At 37.5% G+C, this 20,846-nt stretch overlaps 1 protein-coding gene and 1 non-coding gene across 3 annotated transcripts; both read right to left on the reverse strand.

The window, feature by feature from the left end:
* Nucleotides 1-47: 47 nt before the first annotated feature.
* LOC145073261 (putative protein phosphatase 2C 34) lies at nucleotides 48-2,687 on the reverse strand. 2 transcript variants are annotated; one of them, XM_079019816.1, is made up of 6 exons: nucleotides 2,430-2,687; nucleotides 1,702-1,940; nucleotides 1,167-1,475; nucleotides 924-1,041; nucleotides 606-829; nucleotides 48-343 (listed from the first exon to the last, which is right to left on the reverse strand). In XM_079019816.1, the coding sequence occupies exons 2-6, from the start codon at nucleotides 1,906-1,908 to the stop codon at nucleotides 125-127; spliced, it is 1,077 nt and encodes a 358-aa protein (XP_078875942.1). In that variant the 5' UTR covers nucleotides 1,909-1,940; nucleotides 2,430-2,687; the 3' UTR covers nucleotides 48-124. The 2 variants fall into 2 exon arrangements, with proteins under 2 accessions (XP_078875942.1, XP_078875941.1); XM_079019815.1 differs by having other exon boundaries at nucleotides 1,672-1,940; nucleotides 2,430-2,684.
* Nucleotides 2,688-13,596: 10,909 nt separating this feature from the next.
* Nucleotides 13,597-13,701, reverse strand: LOC145077547 (small nucleolar RNA R71). The gene has a single exon (XR_013693289.1). It is a non-coding gene; the product is annotated as a small nucleolar RNA R71 (small nucleolar RNA).
* Nucleotides 13,702-20,846: the final 7,145 nt, after the last annotated feature.

Raw genomic sequence — 20,846 nt, forward strand, 5'->3', positions numbered from 1 at the left:
GTCGTTTGGTTTAATGAAAAGCAAGACAAAAATATACCAACTCGTAATTGTAGGAAATTGGATAAAATGCTTTGAATCACCATAAGAACAACCATATCTCATTAAGATTTACATGAGATAATCGTTAAGAGTCGCTACTAGCTAGAGGATGAATTTGCTGAGATGAAGGTGAACCATTATTAAAAAAGAGACAAATAGCCGAGATATCATCGCTTGCAAACCCTTTCCTCTTCCGTTTCCAGGCTCGCCCCGCAAACTCCACCAATCGTTTTGCCGATTTAGCCTTGTCAACGGTAGACGACACGATCTCCACTGCTTCTTCATTCGAAACTACATCCCACACCTACACGAATTAATTCACAAAAAATAAAATAGACAATTAGTTTTCTAAGATCTTCTCTAGCAATTTCTACACTCTAAGGCTTAATATATTACATGAGCATTGGGCTTGTCAATTGTTAAATAGATAAAGCTTAACATATTTTCTTCCATCTAAAAAGGTGTAACAAGATGATATCGTTTTTCTTGTTCAATCGTGTCTAGTTCAGTCTATAGTTCGGTATAATATAGTATATACGTATGTAAGTTGAAATAATCATAAGTACCCCATCGGAAGCAAGCACGATAAATTGGTCTTTCCTAGTTATACGTCTTTCTGTTACTTGAGGCACAGATATAAGTCCAAAATCTTTGACACAATAGTCACCAAAGGCTCTTGACATAGCCAGACCAGGTGACTCCTCATTTGGTAACCATAGCCGGTGCACACCAGGCTCATCTTCTAAACAAAAAACCCGTCCTTTGCATTCAACTATTCGCTCAGCCTCATCTGTACAAACGTAAATGAATAAGTTATCATATTATCCTCCATGACATGAATGCATATGATAATTTTAAAGTGAAGGGCCTCTAAAGATACTTACGAGGTAGATTTGGCTTGAAATCAACAGTAAGTTGTACTGGTACCAAGCACCCATCATCGCTAGTTGTAGCCAGTACTGCACGTGAATCCCCAACATTTGCTATCACTAGAAGTTCACCCTGGATTGAAAACAATAATAATAATAATAATAATAATATATAATTGGTAATTAAGTTTCGTCGATCTTTTTTGAAGGTTATTAGTTAGGAGATCAATAAATACAAAACAAGTCTACCTAACCTACCTGTTTAACAACAGCTAAAGCAGTGGTTCCACTATGAAAAGAATCAAATTTACGGCATTCTCGTAGATCGTGATCAACAGAAGCACAAGTCCTTATGAAAGAATTCTTCCATACATGGAATCTGTCGAGCTTTTTAACTTTAACAGGTTGTAAGTCAAGTGAAGCTTCGACTTGCATCATCTCTTCTTGCCAATTGCATAGCAATGTTGAAGGTATCGATTCACATACTCTTTTTGCAACGTAATGTCCCCATGAACCATGACCATCGAAAATCCCACAGAACGTCATTTCTTCCTGTCCTCCAAATTCCTGCACCCATGAGTGACAAATGAAGTTTTTAAGTCAATGGATAATTACGATAATAAAGATTGGAAAAAAAATAAATAATAAATAATATATATATATATATATATATATATATATATATATATATATATATATATATATATATATATATATATATATATATATATATATATATATATATATATATATATATATATACCTCCCATACGATGCAACAATCTTGATTTACCCCCTTTTCGCCTCTTCTGGAGCAAACAGAAGCCAAATTATGGACGTTAATGCAGCCAGAAGATCTTAAGATCAAATCCTTCTTCTTTGCATCTTTTACCATGGTTTCTGATGTCTCTTTTCCACCGTGATCCCCTGAACTCTTCACTTTCTTTGTTGTGGAAAACGATCTTGTTAGCCCACTAAACATGGATGTGAAACGCCCCATAGCTACTATCTAATCCACTATCCTCAACAATCCTGTTTCCACAATATAAAAGTTATATATTTGAGGGTAAATATATATGTAGATTCCGAATAAAAAAACAGAGAATATAACTTTTTGACATGGAATTCCATCAATCCACATAGATTCTGTCGTTTGATTAGTGAATAAATTTGTCATCTTTAACACAAATTGAACCTTTGAATATTCAAAAATACACATTTCTTTTTATCCTATCTGGAAAGATAGCTTCTTTCCAAGAACTGAAACTGTGAATGTGACTGCATTATTCCATTTGCAGTAACATAAACCCAGCTATAAATTTTTCCCAAAAAGAGAAATCAGAAAAAGACCCTTCTCCTAATCGAACAACCCATCCCCATCCACTAACAAGTATCAAAAAAATTTGCAGATAGTATTCATCATCCCACATGGACTTCAACAAATACATATGTCATCTTAAGAAAAAAAATACCCAAGAATATAAAAAGAAATTAAAGGAGAAGAGATTGAGTAGAAAAAACCTTGTTCTTATCGGAAAAATAAACAAGTGGCCGGAGTAAGAGGGAATTCCGACATGAGCATCTGAGATAACAATAAAACGGATGGAGATAATAATAATAATTCATTTGGGTTTCTAGAGAGGAGAGGAAAACAAAGAAAGCGGTGATCGTATATGTATACTCTACACAACTTGTTAAAAACTATTTCTGCACATAAATCCATACGTTATCCTTGTTTTTTTGACGATTGTACAAGCGTCATAAGAGACTGTATTCGCATTATTGACTTGTATGGAACAACTGAATATCCAATATTAAATATACTTCTCTTTATATATTTAATTTTGATATTACGGTAATCGTGAATCTTGATATTTTTGTATGTTTAAAAGATCTTTTCTCAAATATCGCATGGATTTAAAAAAAAAAAAAAAACAAATAGATAAGAATATTAGGACGGTGCATATCAACCACATGACAAAATATTAAGTCGAGTATTTAAAAACTGAATTATTATTATTATTATGAATCAACATATATAATATATATAATGCAAATGAGGTACGACTGCGATTTGTTTTAATAATTAAATACAAAATATCTTGATTGCCAACAATGAAATTCGACATACAAAATTTAATTTTAATATAAGTTCACACAAATTTATCAATATAAATAATCGTAACATGCAATCCATAAAATAATAACACGACACCAACTTGAGTTTATGATTGTTCCTCAGAAAAAATAACTTATTATGAGAATCGGTAACAACTTTGGTACCATTCTGTTTTTTCGAAACCAAAATGTCTGAAGTCTATGGACTACTTTTGCAACCTTATGTAGTACAAGACGGAGACCAAACGGCTACAACATGTAATAAAAAATCTATTTGTTTTTTAACATCTGCAGACTTCTGAAATAAGTTAAAGTAAGGTGTGAAAATGTTTGAAGCAGAGGGTCAAGTGTTGCGCCACGCAGCACACGCACATCAGTTTTTAAGTTAGAAATCTTCTGAAAAACAAAAAGCTACAAAGGGTAAAGTACTGCATCGCGCAACAATAAATCGAGAGAAGTGATTTTTTAGAAAAAAAAAACATACAACACCTTTGAGTACTTGATGTTCTTGTTTAATGACTTAAGTTCCTCGATATTCCACGCCAAACTCCATAATTTAGCTATATTAATAATATGTAATCAATCCAGAAAAAACATGCATTCTTACACCGTGTGTCTGTTGTAGGAAAAATTAGGGTGTGTGGTGGAGATCTAGATACCAACTTAGATCGTGATATCACTTTTCGAACTGATATTTCTACACTATGTTTGGGTTACAAGAAATTCATCCTAGGGTAATCCAAGTGGACACTTACGTTTCAAGGCACAGAAAACGTAAGCCAATATGCTAGAGGATTTTGTGAATGTGTGATGAAAAACTAGAGCTTAAGATCGTAACCCTCTTCTGTAGAGGAAGAGTCGTTTAGATATTAAACAAGATTAGGGTTTCATTAAGGTTGGGCCGTCATTAAAGCAAGTAATGTTAATCCGGATTAGGGTTACCGAAAGTAACGAGTTTCATTAGTTTTACCATAGTCACCCTCAAGAAATTGAATTTTCCATTATGTTCTCACATGCAAAATTCGGTGAGGTTTTGGGGCGCTGCCCCTCGACCCTGCGGGACCCCAGCCAGGGGCTCTGCCCCTTGGACCCTGCTAGAGGCGTTGCCCCTTTGGAAACCACGGACCCGGGGGCGCTTCCCCCGGACCCCCGACTAGTCTTCGAACCGACTTCTAATTCGATCTTATACAAGCGTGCACTCTGCACTACTCCATATATATATATTAGAGTCAATTATGAAGCCCCTTAGCTCAAATGTTAGTTTCAGTTACTTAAAATCACATGGTGAACCTAAAATCACCAACAATCCTCCCCTATTTTAGTGTAACCCTTGAACAAACATAACCTTATCAAAACAAACCAAACCAGTACATAATGAAAATATCAAAACGATTGAATTTCCACTTAGTATCATACACTTGCAAATACTCGAGAATCAGGGTGTTCTAAGAATTAAACCCATCAACCCATTTGAATACCAGAAAGTAAAATACATACTAGTTTATTGAATTTCTAGCATAATACAACTTGACACTATTATATAAGCCGTGTGTCCCAATCCTCTCATGATCGTATCAAGGTCAAGTCCACAACCTCTTGAAATGGGACTACACTTCACAATCACGTAAGTAACTCCTTTCCATGTATCTGCACATACATTTATCAAAGGAATTATTAAGAAGTTAAACTTCAACCTGACTAACTTGCAGAACCGAACACATACCTGGGATGAATACTTTATGTGTTCCAATCTATAAGTATAAGCTTTCCACATTGAATTTAACTCCTAACAATATATTAGGAGGGAATTGGGTGTCTCATCATTATAGAATTAAATGGACTTTAATTACATCCCGATTACAGACTTGTGCACTAAGTCTCTTGTCAGATCTTTAGTCAAGTGATTTGCTAAATTTTGTTGCGATTTCACAAAATCAACCGAAATCACACCATTCATGATTAGTTCTCTAATCATACTATGTATAACACCTAGGTGTCTAGACTTGCCATTATAAACCTGGCTATATGCCTTAGCCAAAGCGGCAGCACTATCACAAAGGATAGAAATAGGTGATATCGGTTTAGACCACAAAGGAATCTCATAGACTAAATTCCTTAGCCACTCTGCTTCTTTACCAACAGCTGCTAACGCAACAAACTCAGATTCCATTGTCGAGTTTGTAATGCAAGATTTCTTCTTGGAAGCCCAAGAAATGGCACCTCCCCCAAGCAAGAATACCCAACAAGACGTTGAGGAATGGTCCTCCATGTTGGTAATCCAAGTTGCATCTGAATGACCTTCTAAAACCGAAGAAGTCCCCAAGTAACTCAAACCATAATTCATGGTTCCCTTGAGATACTTAAACACTCTATTCACTGCTTGCCAATGTTGAGAACTAGGATTGCTAGTGTACATGCTCAACTTACCCACAACAAACGCAATATCAGGTTTGGTACTTGTCATGGCATACATCAAGCTACCAATAGCCTTAGAGTATTCCAATTGTGAAATGGGAACACCATTATTTGGCATTAATTTCACACTTGGGTCCATAGGAGTACTCACAGGAGAACACTCGGTAAAATTAAACCGCTTGAGAATTTTCTCAATATAGTGACTTTGATTCATTGCCAATCTTTTGTTCGTCCTCTTAATTCTTATTCCAATTATTACATCACCATGTCCTAAATCTTTCATGGAGAACTTGGATGACAACAATTTCTTTGTTTCATCTACTTGATTTTGGTCGGTACCAAAAATCAACATGTCATCTACATATAAGCAAATGATCACTCCAGTTCTAGTAGCATCATCAAATCTACTATAAACACATTTGTCACATTGGTTTGTTTTGAAACCAAAAGACAAAATCACCTCATCAAAATTTTGATGCCATTGTTTAGGGGCTTGTTTCAGCCCATACAAAGATTTGACAAGTTTACAAACCACATGCTCTTTACCGGGCATAATGAAACCTTCTGGTTGTTTCATGTAAACTTCCTCGTCAAGATCGCCATTTAAAAATGTTGTTTTCACATCCATTTGGTGAATAACCAGATTGTAGATACTTGCCAAACGAACCAACAATCTAATAGTAGAAATACGTGCAACTGGAGCATATGTATCAAAATAGTCAATACCGGCTTTTTCTCTAAAACCTTGAATGACTAACCGGGCTTTGAATTTGTCAATAGTCCCATTAAACACTCATTTTATTTTTTAAAATCCATTTGCAACCAAGTGGTTTAGAACCCAGAGGCAAATCAGACAACACCCATGTGTTGTTCTCAAGAATTGATGACATTTCATCATCAATTGCTTCCTTCCAAAAGGCACCATCATGAGACTCCATGGCCTCTTGATAGGTCTTAGGATCATCTTCAATACTATATCAATAAGAGTATTCAAGATTAATTTCATCCCTTGAACCTTCCACCAAGTACAGTTGGAAGTTTGGAAGTTGGATCCGAAATTTTTCGCAATTTGACCTCTTTTGCTTCTACAAATATCTTGTGGTTCTTGCACGATACCACCATCTTGACTTTCTGAATTTTGCTCTTTATTAGCATCAAACGTCAGATCCTTGGGCCTTTGAATCGACGAAAACCTCATCTCATCAAAAATTGCGTCGCGTGATTCGATAACAGTGTTACTCGAAACCGAGTCATTAGGTTCTATTACATAAAACCTTTATGCCTTGGAATGTTCAACATATCCAATGAATATGCAATCAATTCCACGTTCTCCCATAATTTTCTTTTTCGGCTCAGTAAGTTTTACAACTGCTCGACATCCCCAAACCCGAAAATAACTCAAATTCGGCTTTTTCTTGAACCAAAGTTCATATGGGACTGTTTTTTCCTTTTATTTGGAACCCTATTTAACAAATAGCAGGTCGTTAACATGGCCTCTCCCTAGAATCCTTCACTCAATCCCGAGTAAGACAATATCGAGTTTACCATTTCTTTTAAAACTCGACTTTTGCGTTCAGCAATGCCATTCTGTTGAGGCGTGTAAGGTGTCGTGGTCTCATTAATGATACCCACTGATTGGAAGTATATGGGATCCATATATTCACCTCCCCTATCAGTCTTGAGACATTTAACCGGAATGCCCAATTGCAATTCCACCTCGGTTTTGTATATTTTGAATTTATCTAAGGCTTCATCCTTAGAGTGCAACAAATACACATAGCAAAACCTAGTGTAGTCATCAATAAAAAAGACTACATACTTTTTATATCCCAAAAAAGGAGTGTAATGAAAATCACACAGGTTACTATATACAAGTTCCAAAGCAGTTGAATTTCTAGTGACACTAGGAAAGGGCTGTTTTGTTACTTTTGTAAGCATGCATGTTTTACATTTATCAGATGTCATATCAAAGGCTGGAACTAATCCATCTTTTGACATCTCATGCATCCTTCTAAAGTTGACATGACCTAATCTTACATGCCAAAGCATAGATTTATCAACATTAGAAGCAGAAGATACAAATGTAGAATTCTGAACAGGTAATAATTTGTCAACAATATTCAAGCGAAACATTCTATTAATTAAATATCCAAAGCCAACAAACACTCCACCCTTAGACAAAACAAACTTATCTGGCTCAATAACTTGTTTAAAATCATCAGAATTCTAACAACTAGAGCTAACAAGATTCTTGCGAATCTTGGGAACAAACAAAACATCAAATAACCTAATTGTCTTTCCAGAAGTAAATTCAAGACACACGACACCTAAACCACAAATAGGAATAAAAGAATCGTCTCCCATTTTCAGCACCGACCCATCTTCAAGCGGAGTTAATGTTTCTGTAACGCTTGTGTTTCCGGGCTTGCCATATTTAGCAATATAATAGTCTAGGTTAACCTTTGTAACCCATTTTGAAATAATAAGAATGTATTATTTGAGTATTATGTGTTTTGTGCTTAATTGCTTAATTATGTGGTCTTATTAATTAAGAATAAAAAAATAAGCGTCAAAAATTAAGTGTAAAATAAACTTAATATCTTTGGTTAATGTTGTAGTAGTCGAAACGAGGTTTCCGAATATATATAGAACGCCCAAATCTGACTTCGTATGAGGAAGTTATGATTTATCGAAGTTCCGGCTTAGCGGTATACAGCCTGAAATACTCGAATTGAGATCGAGCGGTTGTTAGCCGAAGCAATCTAAATGAGAATCGAAGATCTCATTGTTGGTATCGAAGCGATAAAAAGTTAGGCGAGAACGGACGTCAAACGAAGAAGTTATGAATTTATAACGAAAGTTTCTGTCGCGGCCTATTAAAAATAATTAATAAAAATAAAGTCAAAATTAGCCGACGGAGTCTAAACGAAAGTCGTAGAGCGTGGTCTCACCTTTCCGTGGATATAAAGAATGTCGAAAACGGAGTTCGTATGAAGAAGTTATGAATTTCCGAAGTTTATTAATCATTTTGTATTTTTATTTAATTCAAAATCGGAGGCATTATCCGAAGCCGTGTCACCGGTGTAATCCGGAGTACGCCCAGCGTACGAGGTTACGCTATCGCATAACTCCGATAGTGTCGACACTTCGGATGACGCATGCAATGACGATTTCGGACGCGTACGCGCTGCGTACGCCTGTACGCCCCGTGTACTCCGAGGCTCCAGCCTCTATATAAAGGATCCGAAGACAACCATATTTCTTGTTCATTTTCTTCTCTTCTCTCTAGTCTTTTGCATCGTTTTTCGTGCCGAAGCTACCCCAAAGCCCCGGTATCATACTCTAGCCCCGAGGCAAGTTCCGAGATCCCGAAGATCCCGAGAAGCGCGGTTCCCGTGTCGAAGCTCTGCCCGCGAGAAGTTCGATTTTCGAGGAGATCTGCTGAGGAATACTACTTCTATAAGCCGTAGCGCTGTCCGATCATCTTCTGATCAGGTGAGTGTATACTACCTTTCATAAACACGATAATAATACAAATGTGGTTTGAGTGTATTAAGTAAATTGTGGTTTATATGTGTGAGGGTATAGTTACTTTCTTCTAACGAGTAACTATGAAGTATTTTATATGATATACTTGTTATGTGTATATTTTGTGATTGTATGCGTGAATGGATATTCACTTTATTCTATCTCATAGATCTGAATTGTTTTCTATGGAATACGTGTTATGTGGTATGCCTCATCTGTTATGAGGAATATATATATTGAATGAAAATGATATACAGGTTTCTAAACTACGTATGAAAATATATATTTTTATCTACTAATATGTTGGGTAGAACATGGGTAGATAGTTGGTGTGTAATAAACAGATGAGAGGCCTCGATGTTGTTGTTGTTGTTGATCTAGTTATTCAGCGGAGTATGGATAACGACCACGGACTCTTTCTAGACAGTCCAGTGGAACGCTAGCAGGTTCATAACCTGTAGGTGTTGTGAACGATGTGTTCACCGGTGTACTCTATCCCCCTCATGGTTGCCTTTAGGATATCTATTGTTGAGGAAACCCCTTCGCAGTGATGTCCGTCCCGATGAAAATCCTAGATTAGGTCCCTTGAGATAGTTGTTTTAGGGACGTAAAGTGAGGATAACGGGAATGGGTAATCGGGATAGTGATTGGTTGGTGAAATTAAATATAACTTATTTATTGTGGGTTGAAAACCCTATATGCTCACCAGGATCCCAAGCCTGACCCACTCAGTTTTATTTGTATTACAGGAAGTGGCACAAGGGCGTAAGATGGATGGATCATCTTGTTGTTTTGTTTACAAGTCTGTATATGTATATATTTGTTGAATGACTTGTAATGTTTATCGTTTATGCTTTATGGTCTGTATCGAAACATGACATCCCGAGTTTTGATTATATAATGAAATGCATCTCTTGATGAAATGCTTTGATAAATATTATTTTATCATGTTTTGTTTTGGGAACAAATTCCGCAACTCTTTCAAATCAAAAGGATTTACTCTGAAAATATTTAAAAGCATAAATGAAAATCGGTCTTTTCTGGCCGAGATTTTGGGGATGTCACAGTTTCAAACATTCGTTTATCCTTGCATACATGGTTCGTTGCTCCGGAGTCGATCCACCAAGCAACATCATCATCCAGCACATAGAATGATTTTGGGATAAATGAAACATAATAAACATAATTTTGATTAGAATTATCAAATTTAGTCAAAAACTGACCTCCTTTAACTTGGGCCGAAGACGCGTTCACTTTCCCATTGGTTCCACTGTTTCCTGCACCATTGTTGCCCAAATTCACATGACAATCACGCTTGCAATGCCCAACTTGATTGCACCTCCAACAAACCAGATCCTTTGTCTTTTTGTTGGAGTTGCTTGGGACATGTTCCTGCTTACGTTTTCCATGTCCTTTGTGGTTCTGGTTCCTTGGTTTGTTTCCAACCATATGAACCGAGGGCTATCCAGGTTCAACTTTTCCTTTGGGTTTTTTTCATATTTGTCACTTTCCTTCGCATGAAGAGATTCTTTAATACGAATGTGACTAGCAAGTTGAACCAATGACAGTTCCTCTTTTTTATGTTTCAATTTATGTTTGAAGTCTTTCCAAGACGGAGGCAGTTTGTCAATGATAGTGGACACAACTATGGATTTATCCATATTCATTTTGTGCAGTTTAAACTATCCGTATATGCCAAGGAGTTCATTGTATTGTTTAGTGACAAACCTTGAATCTTCCATCTTATAATTATTAAAGTCACTAACCAGAAACTTCTTTCTAGAAGCATCCTCAGTAATGTATTTCAGTTCAAGGGTATCCCATAACTCCTTGGCACACAAGGCTTCACTATGGATATCAAATAAAGCATCAGACATATCGTTCAGAATGTGACCTTTGCAGATGTAGTCATCATTGTCCCACTTTTGTCTCTTTCTTGTCTCTTCAGCCATCTCAACAACACCTTTCGCAGGCTCTGCTAGTCTTGGAGTAGTCAGCATGTATGCTGCTTTCAGAGTGGTCAGCATGAAGTGCATCTTTTTCTTCCAATGCCTAAAATCAACGTCTTCAAACTTCTCCAACTTGGCAAACTTAATGGTCATCTCACGGATTGAGTCACCCATCTCCAGAAACATAAAATATCAGTTCGATTGTAGGAATAATTAGGGTATGTGGTGCAGATCTGGATACCAATTTGGATCGTGATACCACTTTCCGAACTGATATTTCTACCCTATGCCTAGGTTACAAGAAATTCATCCTAGGATAATCCAAGTGGACACTTACGTTTCTAAGCACAGAAAACGTAAGCCAATATGCTAGAAGATTTTGTGAATGTGATATTGCCATATTTATACCTATTTTTAGACAATATTTAAGTACATTTTTATATATAAGTTGGTAATTTGCTGAGAATAATGATACTTATGGGCTTAAATGTTATTTGCAGCAAAAAAAAGAAGACACTTTGAAGAAAAGGGACTAAAAACGTTAACGGAAGAAACTTTGGGAGTTTAAAGATTAAAGGACAAGAAAATCAGGAAAAAGCGTCTTCACGTCGTGAGAACTGGAAGATTCACGACGTGAGAATAAGTTCTAGAAGATATGTACGCGGGTGAAGGGATCCTAGACGGGCACGGTTACCTGGAACTCACGACGTGAATATCTTATTATTCACGACGTGAATTATTAAAATCAGCAACTATATATATCCTTAACCATTACGAAGAAGAGGGACTTTTGGCTAGAGAAAGGGGCTCAGAAGGCGATTTTCAGCAGAAGAAAGGTTCTGGAAAGAGGTTTTCAACACCAAAAGAGTGAAGGTCCATAATTTAGTTTACTTATTTGTTCCCTAGGAACATGTTTCACTATACTTTGATTTGTGTTAGTGTGTTAGTTGCTATTATGAGCAGCTGAATCTAGCTACTCTTGTTTAGCTAGATGAAGCTTCCAAATTATGAATAGCTTAATTTTATATGGACATATTTAGTTGGTAAATTGCTTGTGTTTGATTTATAGTTACCTAGCATGGTTGTGTTTGTTTCTCTAGTTGCTTAATTTCATGTTCTATGTAGCTTAGTGACCATTAACTGCATGAACTTGTTTACCTAATGATTTAGTGAACATTAAATTGTTGGAGCTAGGATTGACCAATCTTAGTTAGTAACTAGAGTAAATAAACTTAGCTGTGCTAGAGAACATGGATTGTGACTATAATTACGTTTACATAATAAATCTTACATAGCATATTCATATTCATAATTGGTTCAGTGTTTAATTGTGTGTGACCATACATAGTTTGACATGAATTAATTAATTATTGGTAAAGTTAGACTTAAATTACTAATACAATTAAAACCAACTTGATAATCCATAATTATTAGCTAGCCATCAGGACGAAGTGGATTCAAACTAGACAAGAGTGTTTTTACTTATTGATTGAATTTGAGTTAAGTTCGTCTGAACTTGTAAAATCAGGTAAAACCCTTTCTAAACTTGTTAATAATTAGGTTAATTTGATAGCAAGTAGATTAATTAGTAACACCGTTCCCTGTGATCGACACCCGACTTACCCAAGCTATACTATAATCTGACTAGGTACACTGCCTATAAGTGCATAGTTAGTTTAAGTTTGTTAGGTTATAAATACTAAAATTAGTGGGTACATCCGTGCACATCAAGTTTTTGGCGCCGTTGCAGGGGAACGGCCAGTTTATTAGTTTATTTAGTTGCATTAGATTAATCGACCCTTTTTGTGGGATAAAATCTGTAAAAAGTTAATTAGTTATTTATTTTTATTAGCTTAGTAGCATACTATTTTAACAAAAATTTTGATTTTTGTTTCTGTCACAGAATTCACAACGTGGGCTTTATAAACTCACAACGTGAGAGCTATAATTTTCACTTTTTAGTATTTTCTTATTTTAGTTCAGTTTTACGTTTTTATTTTCTCGAGTTATAGGAATTCATGACCAGAGGATCTACCACACCTTTGGTGCCACCGATTGAAGATCCAGAAGCTGCACTTCACAAGAAGACTGATAAGAAGACGCCACTGCAAGAATTAAAGTCAGCATTTTCAAGAAAGTTGGGAAAGAAGACAGGAGAGTCAAGCTCATCATCATAGAACAAGAGCAAGCTTGAACACTTGGATCAAATACTCGTCCAAACTGAATCCGAATACGATACCGAGCCTGAATTTGAAGAACAGACGAGCGAACCCGAGAACGAGCCAAGGAACGAGATGGCAGCAATTGAAGAGATGTCCATGGGAGCTTACAAGAAGCGGATCCGAGAAGATGTAGGTCCCGGTTTAGTCCAATCCGCAATAACTGCCACTGCCACATTTGAGCTGAAGGGGCACATCTTGACTGCACTGAAGGATATCCCATTTTTTGGGAAAGATCATGAGGATGCTTTTAAGCATTTAGATGAAGTCAATGACATTGCGGATTAGTTCAATGTCCCAAATGTCAACAGAAACACCATCTTTCTTAGGATGCTTCCCATTACTTTCAAGGGAGCTGCTAAAGAGCGGTTAAAATCACTTCCACAGGGTACAATCACCACTTGGTCTCAAATGCGTGAGCAATTTCTGGACCAGTTTTGCCCACCATCCAAGATAGCTAAACTCAAGAAGGCAATAGCCAACTTTGCAACAGCCGGGGGAGTCATTATACGAAGCATGGGAGCGGTACAAGGGCTTGCTTAGAAATTGCGCTCAACATGATCTAAATGTGCAACAAGAGATGTCGATTTTCTATGATGGGGTCAACGTTATGACAAGACAACTCCTTGAATCTCAAGGACCTTTGACAAAGAAAAATCCAAGGGAGGTCAAGGAGCTAATTGAAGAATTCACGAAGCACTCTCACGAATACCATAACCCTAGGCAAGATGGAATCAAAGGCGGTGGAGGAGCCCAAACTGAAGAAATAGCAGCCATGATGGCTATGCTAAATAATATGGACCGGAGGTTGACACAAATGTGTTGGAATAGTGTCTAAGGCTGCAACTATATTAGGGAAGTATTTGACCCGGTTGTGCATGGTCCTTTTGGGTTGCCTTCACCATAGAAACTTGATAGGATGATTTATTAAGGGAGTGTAAATATTATTAATATATTATGAGAATAATATAAAGAATAATATATTGTTATTTGATTAATATAAGTCATAAATTAATTAGAATTAATTTGGTGACTTAAAGAGATTAATTAAATAAAAGGGTATAAACTGTCAATTGTTTGATAGTTAAACTTTAGACTGTAAATCCATATTGGATAGGGGTGGACGGATTCTAGAAGCTAAAGGATAGCTTAAAATCATCCAAGGCTATCTAAGGAATGGATTTGGATTGCTTTAAGAGAAGATTATTCAATTAGGGTTTAAGTTGTAACCCTTAAGGAGTCTACAAGTATATATAGACCCTATGGCATAAGGAATTCGATACTTCATCTAAAGTAAGAGAACCCTGGCCGATTTCCTCCCATCTCCTCTCTCCCAAATCATCCTCCTTGCTAGTTGGTGTTTGTAAGCCATTAGAGGAGTGACAATTGTGACTCTAGAAGCTCCAAGACAACAAGATCAACAAGGAATTCAAAGGTATGATTTTAGATCTGTTTCAATATTGTTATTACACCTAAATAGTCATTAGAAGTCTTGGATTCAAAGCATGTTTGATTAAAAAGCCTAGATCCAAGCATTAGGGTTTTGCATGCGCACATAGGAAAGTTCTTATGGCTAAAACCCATCAGTGGTATCAAAGCCTAGCTTGGTTTTCATTAAATTGTTGCTTAATTGTCTGAAACTAAACTGAAAAATTCGATTTTGTGTTTCTGAGTCATGGACTCGGCGAGTTCCATAGTGGACTCGGCGAGTTGGCCTGACTCGGCGAGTCCCTTGGTGCACTCGGCGAGTCCAAGCATCAGGAATGGCCAGATTCGGGATTTCTTCATGATTATCTTATGGAAACTTACCTTAATCATATTAGATCAACCCTAATCCGATTTTTGATATATATGACTATTATCTTGATCTAATTAAAGATATTTATCAACTAATAAAATATTTAATTTCCTTATATGATAATTAATTAATTATTTTCATTATTTTGGTAATTATCTTGAAAGAAATCTTGAATAAATCAAATATAGATAACTAGGAAATTAATTGTTAATTGAAATTATTTGTTATTTGATCCTCCATGTTTTAAATGTTTAAAACTTGTCCTCAAGTTTTGAAATTTATATTTTGTAATTAAAAGTTTTAATTCAGACAATTTAAATTTCAAACCCTAGATTTTAAAATGTTTAAAATACAACCCTATACTAATATAATATTACAAGATTAATATATATATATATATATATATATATATATATATATATATATATGTATGTATAACTAAAATGCTAGTCTTACCGTTAGTAGGCCTCATTCACGAAGCCGATCTATAAGGTGGGTATAAGGTTGCAGCCTATAAAATGGCGCTTAATGGGTGTACACTCACACCCACCGCTTGCTTGATCGGTGGAGGGTCGTTAGCCGAACGGGTAGGATAGGGCAACCTCATCCTTTCATTAAAAGTATAATAGGAAATACAAAGTAACTACACATATTTTATAATTTCCTAATCTTAGTTACTTTAGGAAAAGTGAATTGATGCAATCCCATGAAATTACACTTTGCACCCTTGCTAAGAAGTTAGTGGAGCGTGTGTGGTTTACCGGCACACTAATTGGTTCTAAGAAAAGGTGGCAAAGGGTGATTCATTGTTTATCATAGTTCGATGGAGCGTGTGTGGTTTACCGGCACATCGAATAGGTGATCGTTACAATGAAGGCACCATGTGAATTTGCATGGTAATGCACACCCGCTTTGTGATCCTCAGTATCCTAGTCACAAACTAGAGGGGCATATCGAGATTTAAACATGTCATTGCATAGTTTCAATGAATCTCATCCGAACCTAGGAATTCTCAATACATTTAGAACTAATAGTTAGGTTTTATGGTGGAGAATTGGTGAATCGTCATTCACTTACCTTCAATTTATTTGCATGTTAGATTACGGCATCCCTTTTCTCATATGTAAATGTTATTGTTGGATCCTAGCCCTAATTTTTCTTATTGGGTGATAATTTGGGATTCATATTCTAATCTATCTTTGTCCTTTCTATTTGTAGATGTCAAACGCAAACAACGCTGCTGCTAGTTCTTTCACGTTGATGAGCCTTTGCCAAAAGGTCACCTTCGATGGAACGAACTTTAGCGAATGGATAAGATACATTCGCACCATTGCTCGCTATGAGGATAAGGAGTATGTCCTCGATGAGAAGATCAACCCTGAAATCGCTACTCCGGCTGAAATCACCGCTTTTGAAACTCATGAGCGAGATGCAACGAAGGTACATTGCATCATGATAGCCACCATGAACTCCGAATTCCAAAAGTCCTACGAGGACATGTACCCATACGAGAAGCATCAAGACTTATTGGAGAGATACCACCAAAACGCGAGACAAGAGCGTTATGAGATTTTCACTACCATGATTTCCGCTAAGATGGGTCATGGACAATCTCTTACCGTGCACCTGCAAAAGATGCAAAGGTATGTCGACCGCCTTCGCAGGTTAAATGTTAACTTTGGGGAAGACTTGGTGATCGACATGGTGCTTCACTCTTTGCCTCCGATGTACAATCAATTTAGGATGACCTACCACATGAACAAAGAGAAGGTCACCCTAAGCAAACTCCAAGGTCTCTTGAGGGTCGCTGAGAGCAACTTCAAAGACAAGTCTGTTGCACCAACTCCTAATCCACCCGCTGCTCCTGTCTTGGCTATTGGTCAAGGAAAGGGAAAGAAGAGGAAGGCCTCGTCTAAGAACTATCGCAAGGTTAAAGCCCGAGATGGTGCCTATTCTAGTGGGACCAAAGTTGATCCCGCTAAGCCCTGCCCTAACCCGAAGGAGTCAGAGTGCCACCACTGCCACAAGATAGGACATTGGAAGAGAAGCTGCCCGGAATACCTGCAAGCCATCAAGGAAGGAAAGATCAAGCCATCTTTTGCAGGTATATATACAATCAAATCTAACGATTCTAATCATGCTATTTCTTGGGTTCTTGATACCGGTTGTGGTTATCACATTTGTTCTAATGTGCAGGGACTAAGAAGAAGTAGGGATGTGGAGCAAGGAAGAATCAATCTAATCATGGGGAACAGAAGATCGCCGCCTGTGATCAAGATTGGAGTGTATTCTTTAGTGCTTAGGAATAATTTATGTTTAGATTTGAACAATTGTTGCTATTCGCCAGAAATGGCTAGAAACATCATTTCATTTCATGGTTTATATAGACAAGGTTTTAGATTTTCTTTTAATAATGAGAATGGTTCTATTTTGGCTTATCTAAATGGTGTCTTTTACTTTGAAGCTATACCATGTAATGGAATTTATGAAACTGTTATGATTGTTCATAACTTAGCAAATGATGTTTTGAATATAGATTCTTCCACTAGTATGGATAAAGCATCCTTGTGGCATTGTCGTCTTGGACATGTCAACAAGAAACGCATAGCCCAACTCCAAAAGGATGGAGTATTGGAGTCATTCGACCTTAGGGAAGATGACACGTGCGAGTCTTGTTTACTTGGAAAGATGACTAAATCACCCTTCACGCGTACGTGTGAAAGGGGTGAGGGTCTATTGGACTTAATACATACCGATGTATGTGGAGCATTTAGATCAACCACGAAGGGTGGGAACCGCTTCTACGTGACTTTTACCGATGATTATAGTAGATATGGGTATATCTATTTAATCAAGCAAAAGTTAGAAACTTTTGAAAAGTTCAAAGAGTTCAAGAATGAAGTGGAGAATCAATTGGGCTGGAAAATCAAGATGCTTCGATCCGATCGAGGAGGAGAGTACCTAAGTCTTGAATTCCACAATTATCTCAAGGAGTGTGGAATAGTTTCGCAATTGACGCCTCCTAGGACACCGCAGTTGAATGGTGTGGCAGAAAGGCGTAATCGAACCTTATTGGATATTGTTCACTCTATGATGAGTCGTGCTTCACTACCTATCTCTTTTTGGGGGTATGCCTTAGAGACTGCCGCCCATATCCTTAACCGAGTCCCTACTAAGAAGGTTGCCAAAACACCACACGAGATGTGGACAGGGAAAGCTCCCTCGTTGGCACATATCAAGGTTTGGGGTTGCGAGGCTTTCGTAAGACGAGATACTCACGACAAGCTCGAACCCCGAAGTGAGCGATGTATTTTCATCGGCTACCCGCAGACATCCTTTGGATATCTCTTTTATAGACCGAAGGACAATGTTGTCTTTGTTGCGAGGAGAGGAGTTTTCCGAGAGCGAGAACTCATAGGCCAAGGAGACAGTGGGAGGCAAATCGAGCTTGAAGAGATTCAAGAGTCGATAGATGAAGGAACCTCTACCGCTGGCACTCAACCCAAGGAGGAAACTCCGGTTGAACCGATTGACGAATCCTTACCTCTTAGACGTTCCGATAGAGTTAGAGTTCTACCCCAGTTTTATGGTTTTCATATTACTACTGAAGGGGACACGTATATTAGTGATGGTACACTAATAAATCTTTGTGAACCTAATAGCTATAAGGAAACCATGGCAGGCCCGGAGTCTGCGAAATGGAAAGAGGCAATGGATAGCGAGATCCAATCCATGTATGATAACCAAGTTTGGAATTTGGTTGATTATGTGCCCGGACGTAAGACCGTTGGGTGCAAATGGATCTTCAAGAAGAAGACCGACGTGGATGGAAACGTACACACATATAAAGCGCGATTGGTTGCGAAGGGCTTTACTCGAACTCCCGGAGTTGACTATGATGAGACCTTCTCACCAGTTGCGAAGATTAAATCTATTAGAGTGATGCTAGCTATTGTCGCATTTCATGATTATGAGATTTGGCAAATGGATGTCAAGACCGCTTTCCTTAACGGAAAGTTGGCTGAGGATGTTTACATGGCTTAGCCAGAGGGGTTTATGGATCCAAAGCATCCGGATAAAGTGTGTAAGCTTGAGAAGTCCATTTATGGACTTAAGCAAGCGTCTCGCAGATGGAATCTTTACTTCGATGAGAAAGTCAAAGAGTTTGGATTTGTACGAAGCGAAGATGAGTTTTGTGTATATGTCAAAGCCAGTGGGAGTATAGTAAGCTTCCTCGTTCTATATGTCGATGACATATTACTCATAGGAAACGACATCCCGACTCTGCAGGAGGTTAAGTCCTGGCTCGGGAAGTGCTTCGCTATGAAAGACCTTGGATAGGCTTCTTACATTTTGGGAACAAGGATAGTAAGAGAAAGAAGTAAGAGACTAAATGGACTTAGTCAGAATACTTACTTGGAGAAGGTACTAAAACGTTTTAGTATGGAAAACTCGAAGAAGGGAGAATTACCGATACAAAGTAATGCCAAGTTGAGTAAGACTCAAAGTTCGAGTACCGAAGCTGAGATAGCAGAAATGAGCCGAGTTCCATACGCTTCCGCAGTTGGCTCAATCATGTACGCTATGACTTGTACTCGCCCTGATGTAGGCTTCGTTTTGAGCATGGTTAGCAGATATCAAGGGAATCATGGCAGAGCACATTTGATTGCGGTGAACAATATCCTTAATTACCTTCGGAGGACAAAGGAATGGTTCTTAGTCCTCGGAGGGAGTGATGACTTGAAGGTGCGAGGGTATACTGACGCCAGCTTTCAAACCGACAGGAACAACTATCTTTCGCAGTCGGGCTGGGTTTTTACCCTGAATGGAGGAGCAGTGACATGGAAAAGTTCCAAGCAGGAAACCGTAGCTGATTCGACGTGCGAATCAAAGTACATTGCAGCGAGCGAAGCGTCGAAGGAGGCAATATGGCTAAAGAACTTCATCGGTGATCTTGGAGTTGTACCTGCCATAAAGGAGCCCATGGAGATTTTCTGTGATAACGAAGGAGCGGTTGCCTTGACCAAGGAACCGAGGGATCATGGTAGATCACGACATATCGACATAAAATATCATTTCATTAGACATCGTGTAGAAGAAGGACAACTCGTAGTGAAGAGGATATCATCAGAAGATAACCCAGCAGATCCGCTTACGAAGGGACTGAGTAGGGTTAAGCACTTGCAGCATGCTAGGAGTATTGGGCTGAAGGATGATATTAGCATAGATTAGATAGTGCTAGAAACGTGTAACGGATAAATGTAATTAACATTTGATGATTAAATAAAGGAGTTTTATTTATGAGTAATGTTACTGTCTTATGTTAATTGTTTAACTATTGTTGCACTTTGCATGTTTTGACTTCCAGAATAATTGAGTTTATTAGGAATAATCGAATTGTTCAAATTGTCCACAATCGTTCATATGTTGGAAGTAGATATGAATGAAGATTGTCATGAATTGGAATGTAGATTGTCTAAATGGTGTTAGACATAGCAAAGGGTTGCTACAACGTTCATGAGTGCTTATGAACTAGTTTTGAGCATTGGAACAAACCCACGCTTGCTGGAATCACCTTATGGAATATGATATAAAAGGGTGATCGCAAGACGATAATATCATATAGTCTTAAAACCTAGATATATGGTTTGTTATTTGTTAATTGATTGTACATTGATAATGCGAAAACGCATTGGTAACTCAATGTTATAAAACGCATTGTTGTGTATAGTTGATTATTAAATAAGTAAATGCATATAAGTCGAAGTTTATCTGTAACTTTTACCTAATAAGGTAAAAGCGATATCTCGGCCGCTCGATGATTTGATTTGACTTATGTGCCGGGCCCGGTCAGAACTGAATTGATGTGTTCGATTAAGTTCTATGTCAAATAAATCAGAGATCGAGAAAC

This window comes from Lactuca serriola, chromosome 9 (genome assembly GCF_051521515.1).
Source record: "Lactuca serriola cultivar US96UC23 chromosome 9, Lser_US96UC23_V15, whole genome shotgun sequence".
Lineage (NCBI taxonomy): Eukaryota > Viridiplantae > Streptophyta > Magnoliopsida > Asterales > Asteraceae > Lactuca > Lactuca serriola.

Bases quoted from the DNA above. Each gene is read 5' to 3' on its own strand.
- LOC145073261 (XM_079019815.1), bottom strand. From the start codon at position 1,908: ATGGGGCGTTTCACATCCATGTTTAGTGGGCTAACAAGATCGTTTTCC. The intron at 1,042-1,166 runs GTAGGTTAGGTA...TTTTCAATCCAG, and splicing joins CTTTAGCTGTTGTTAAACAG to GGTGAACTTCTAGTGATAGC. The intron at 830-923 runs GTAAGTATCTTT...ACGTTTGTACAG, and splicing joins TTTCAAGCCAAATCTACCTC to ATGAGGCTGAGCGAATAGTT.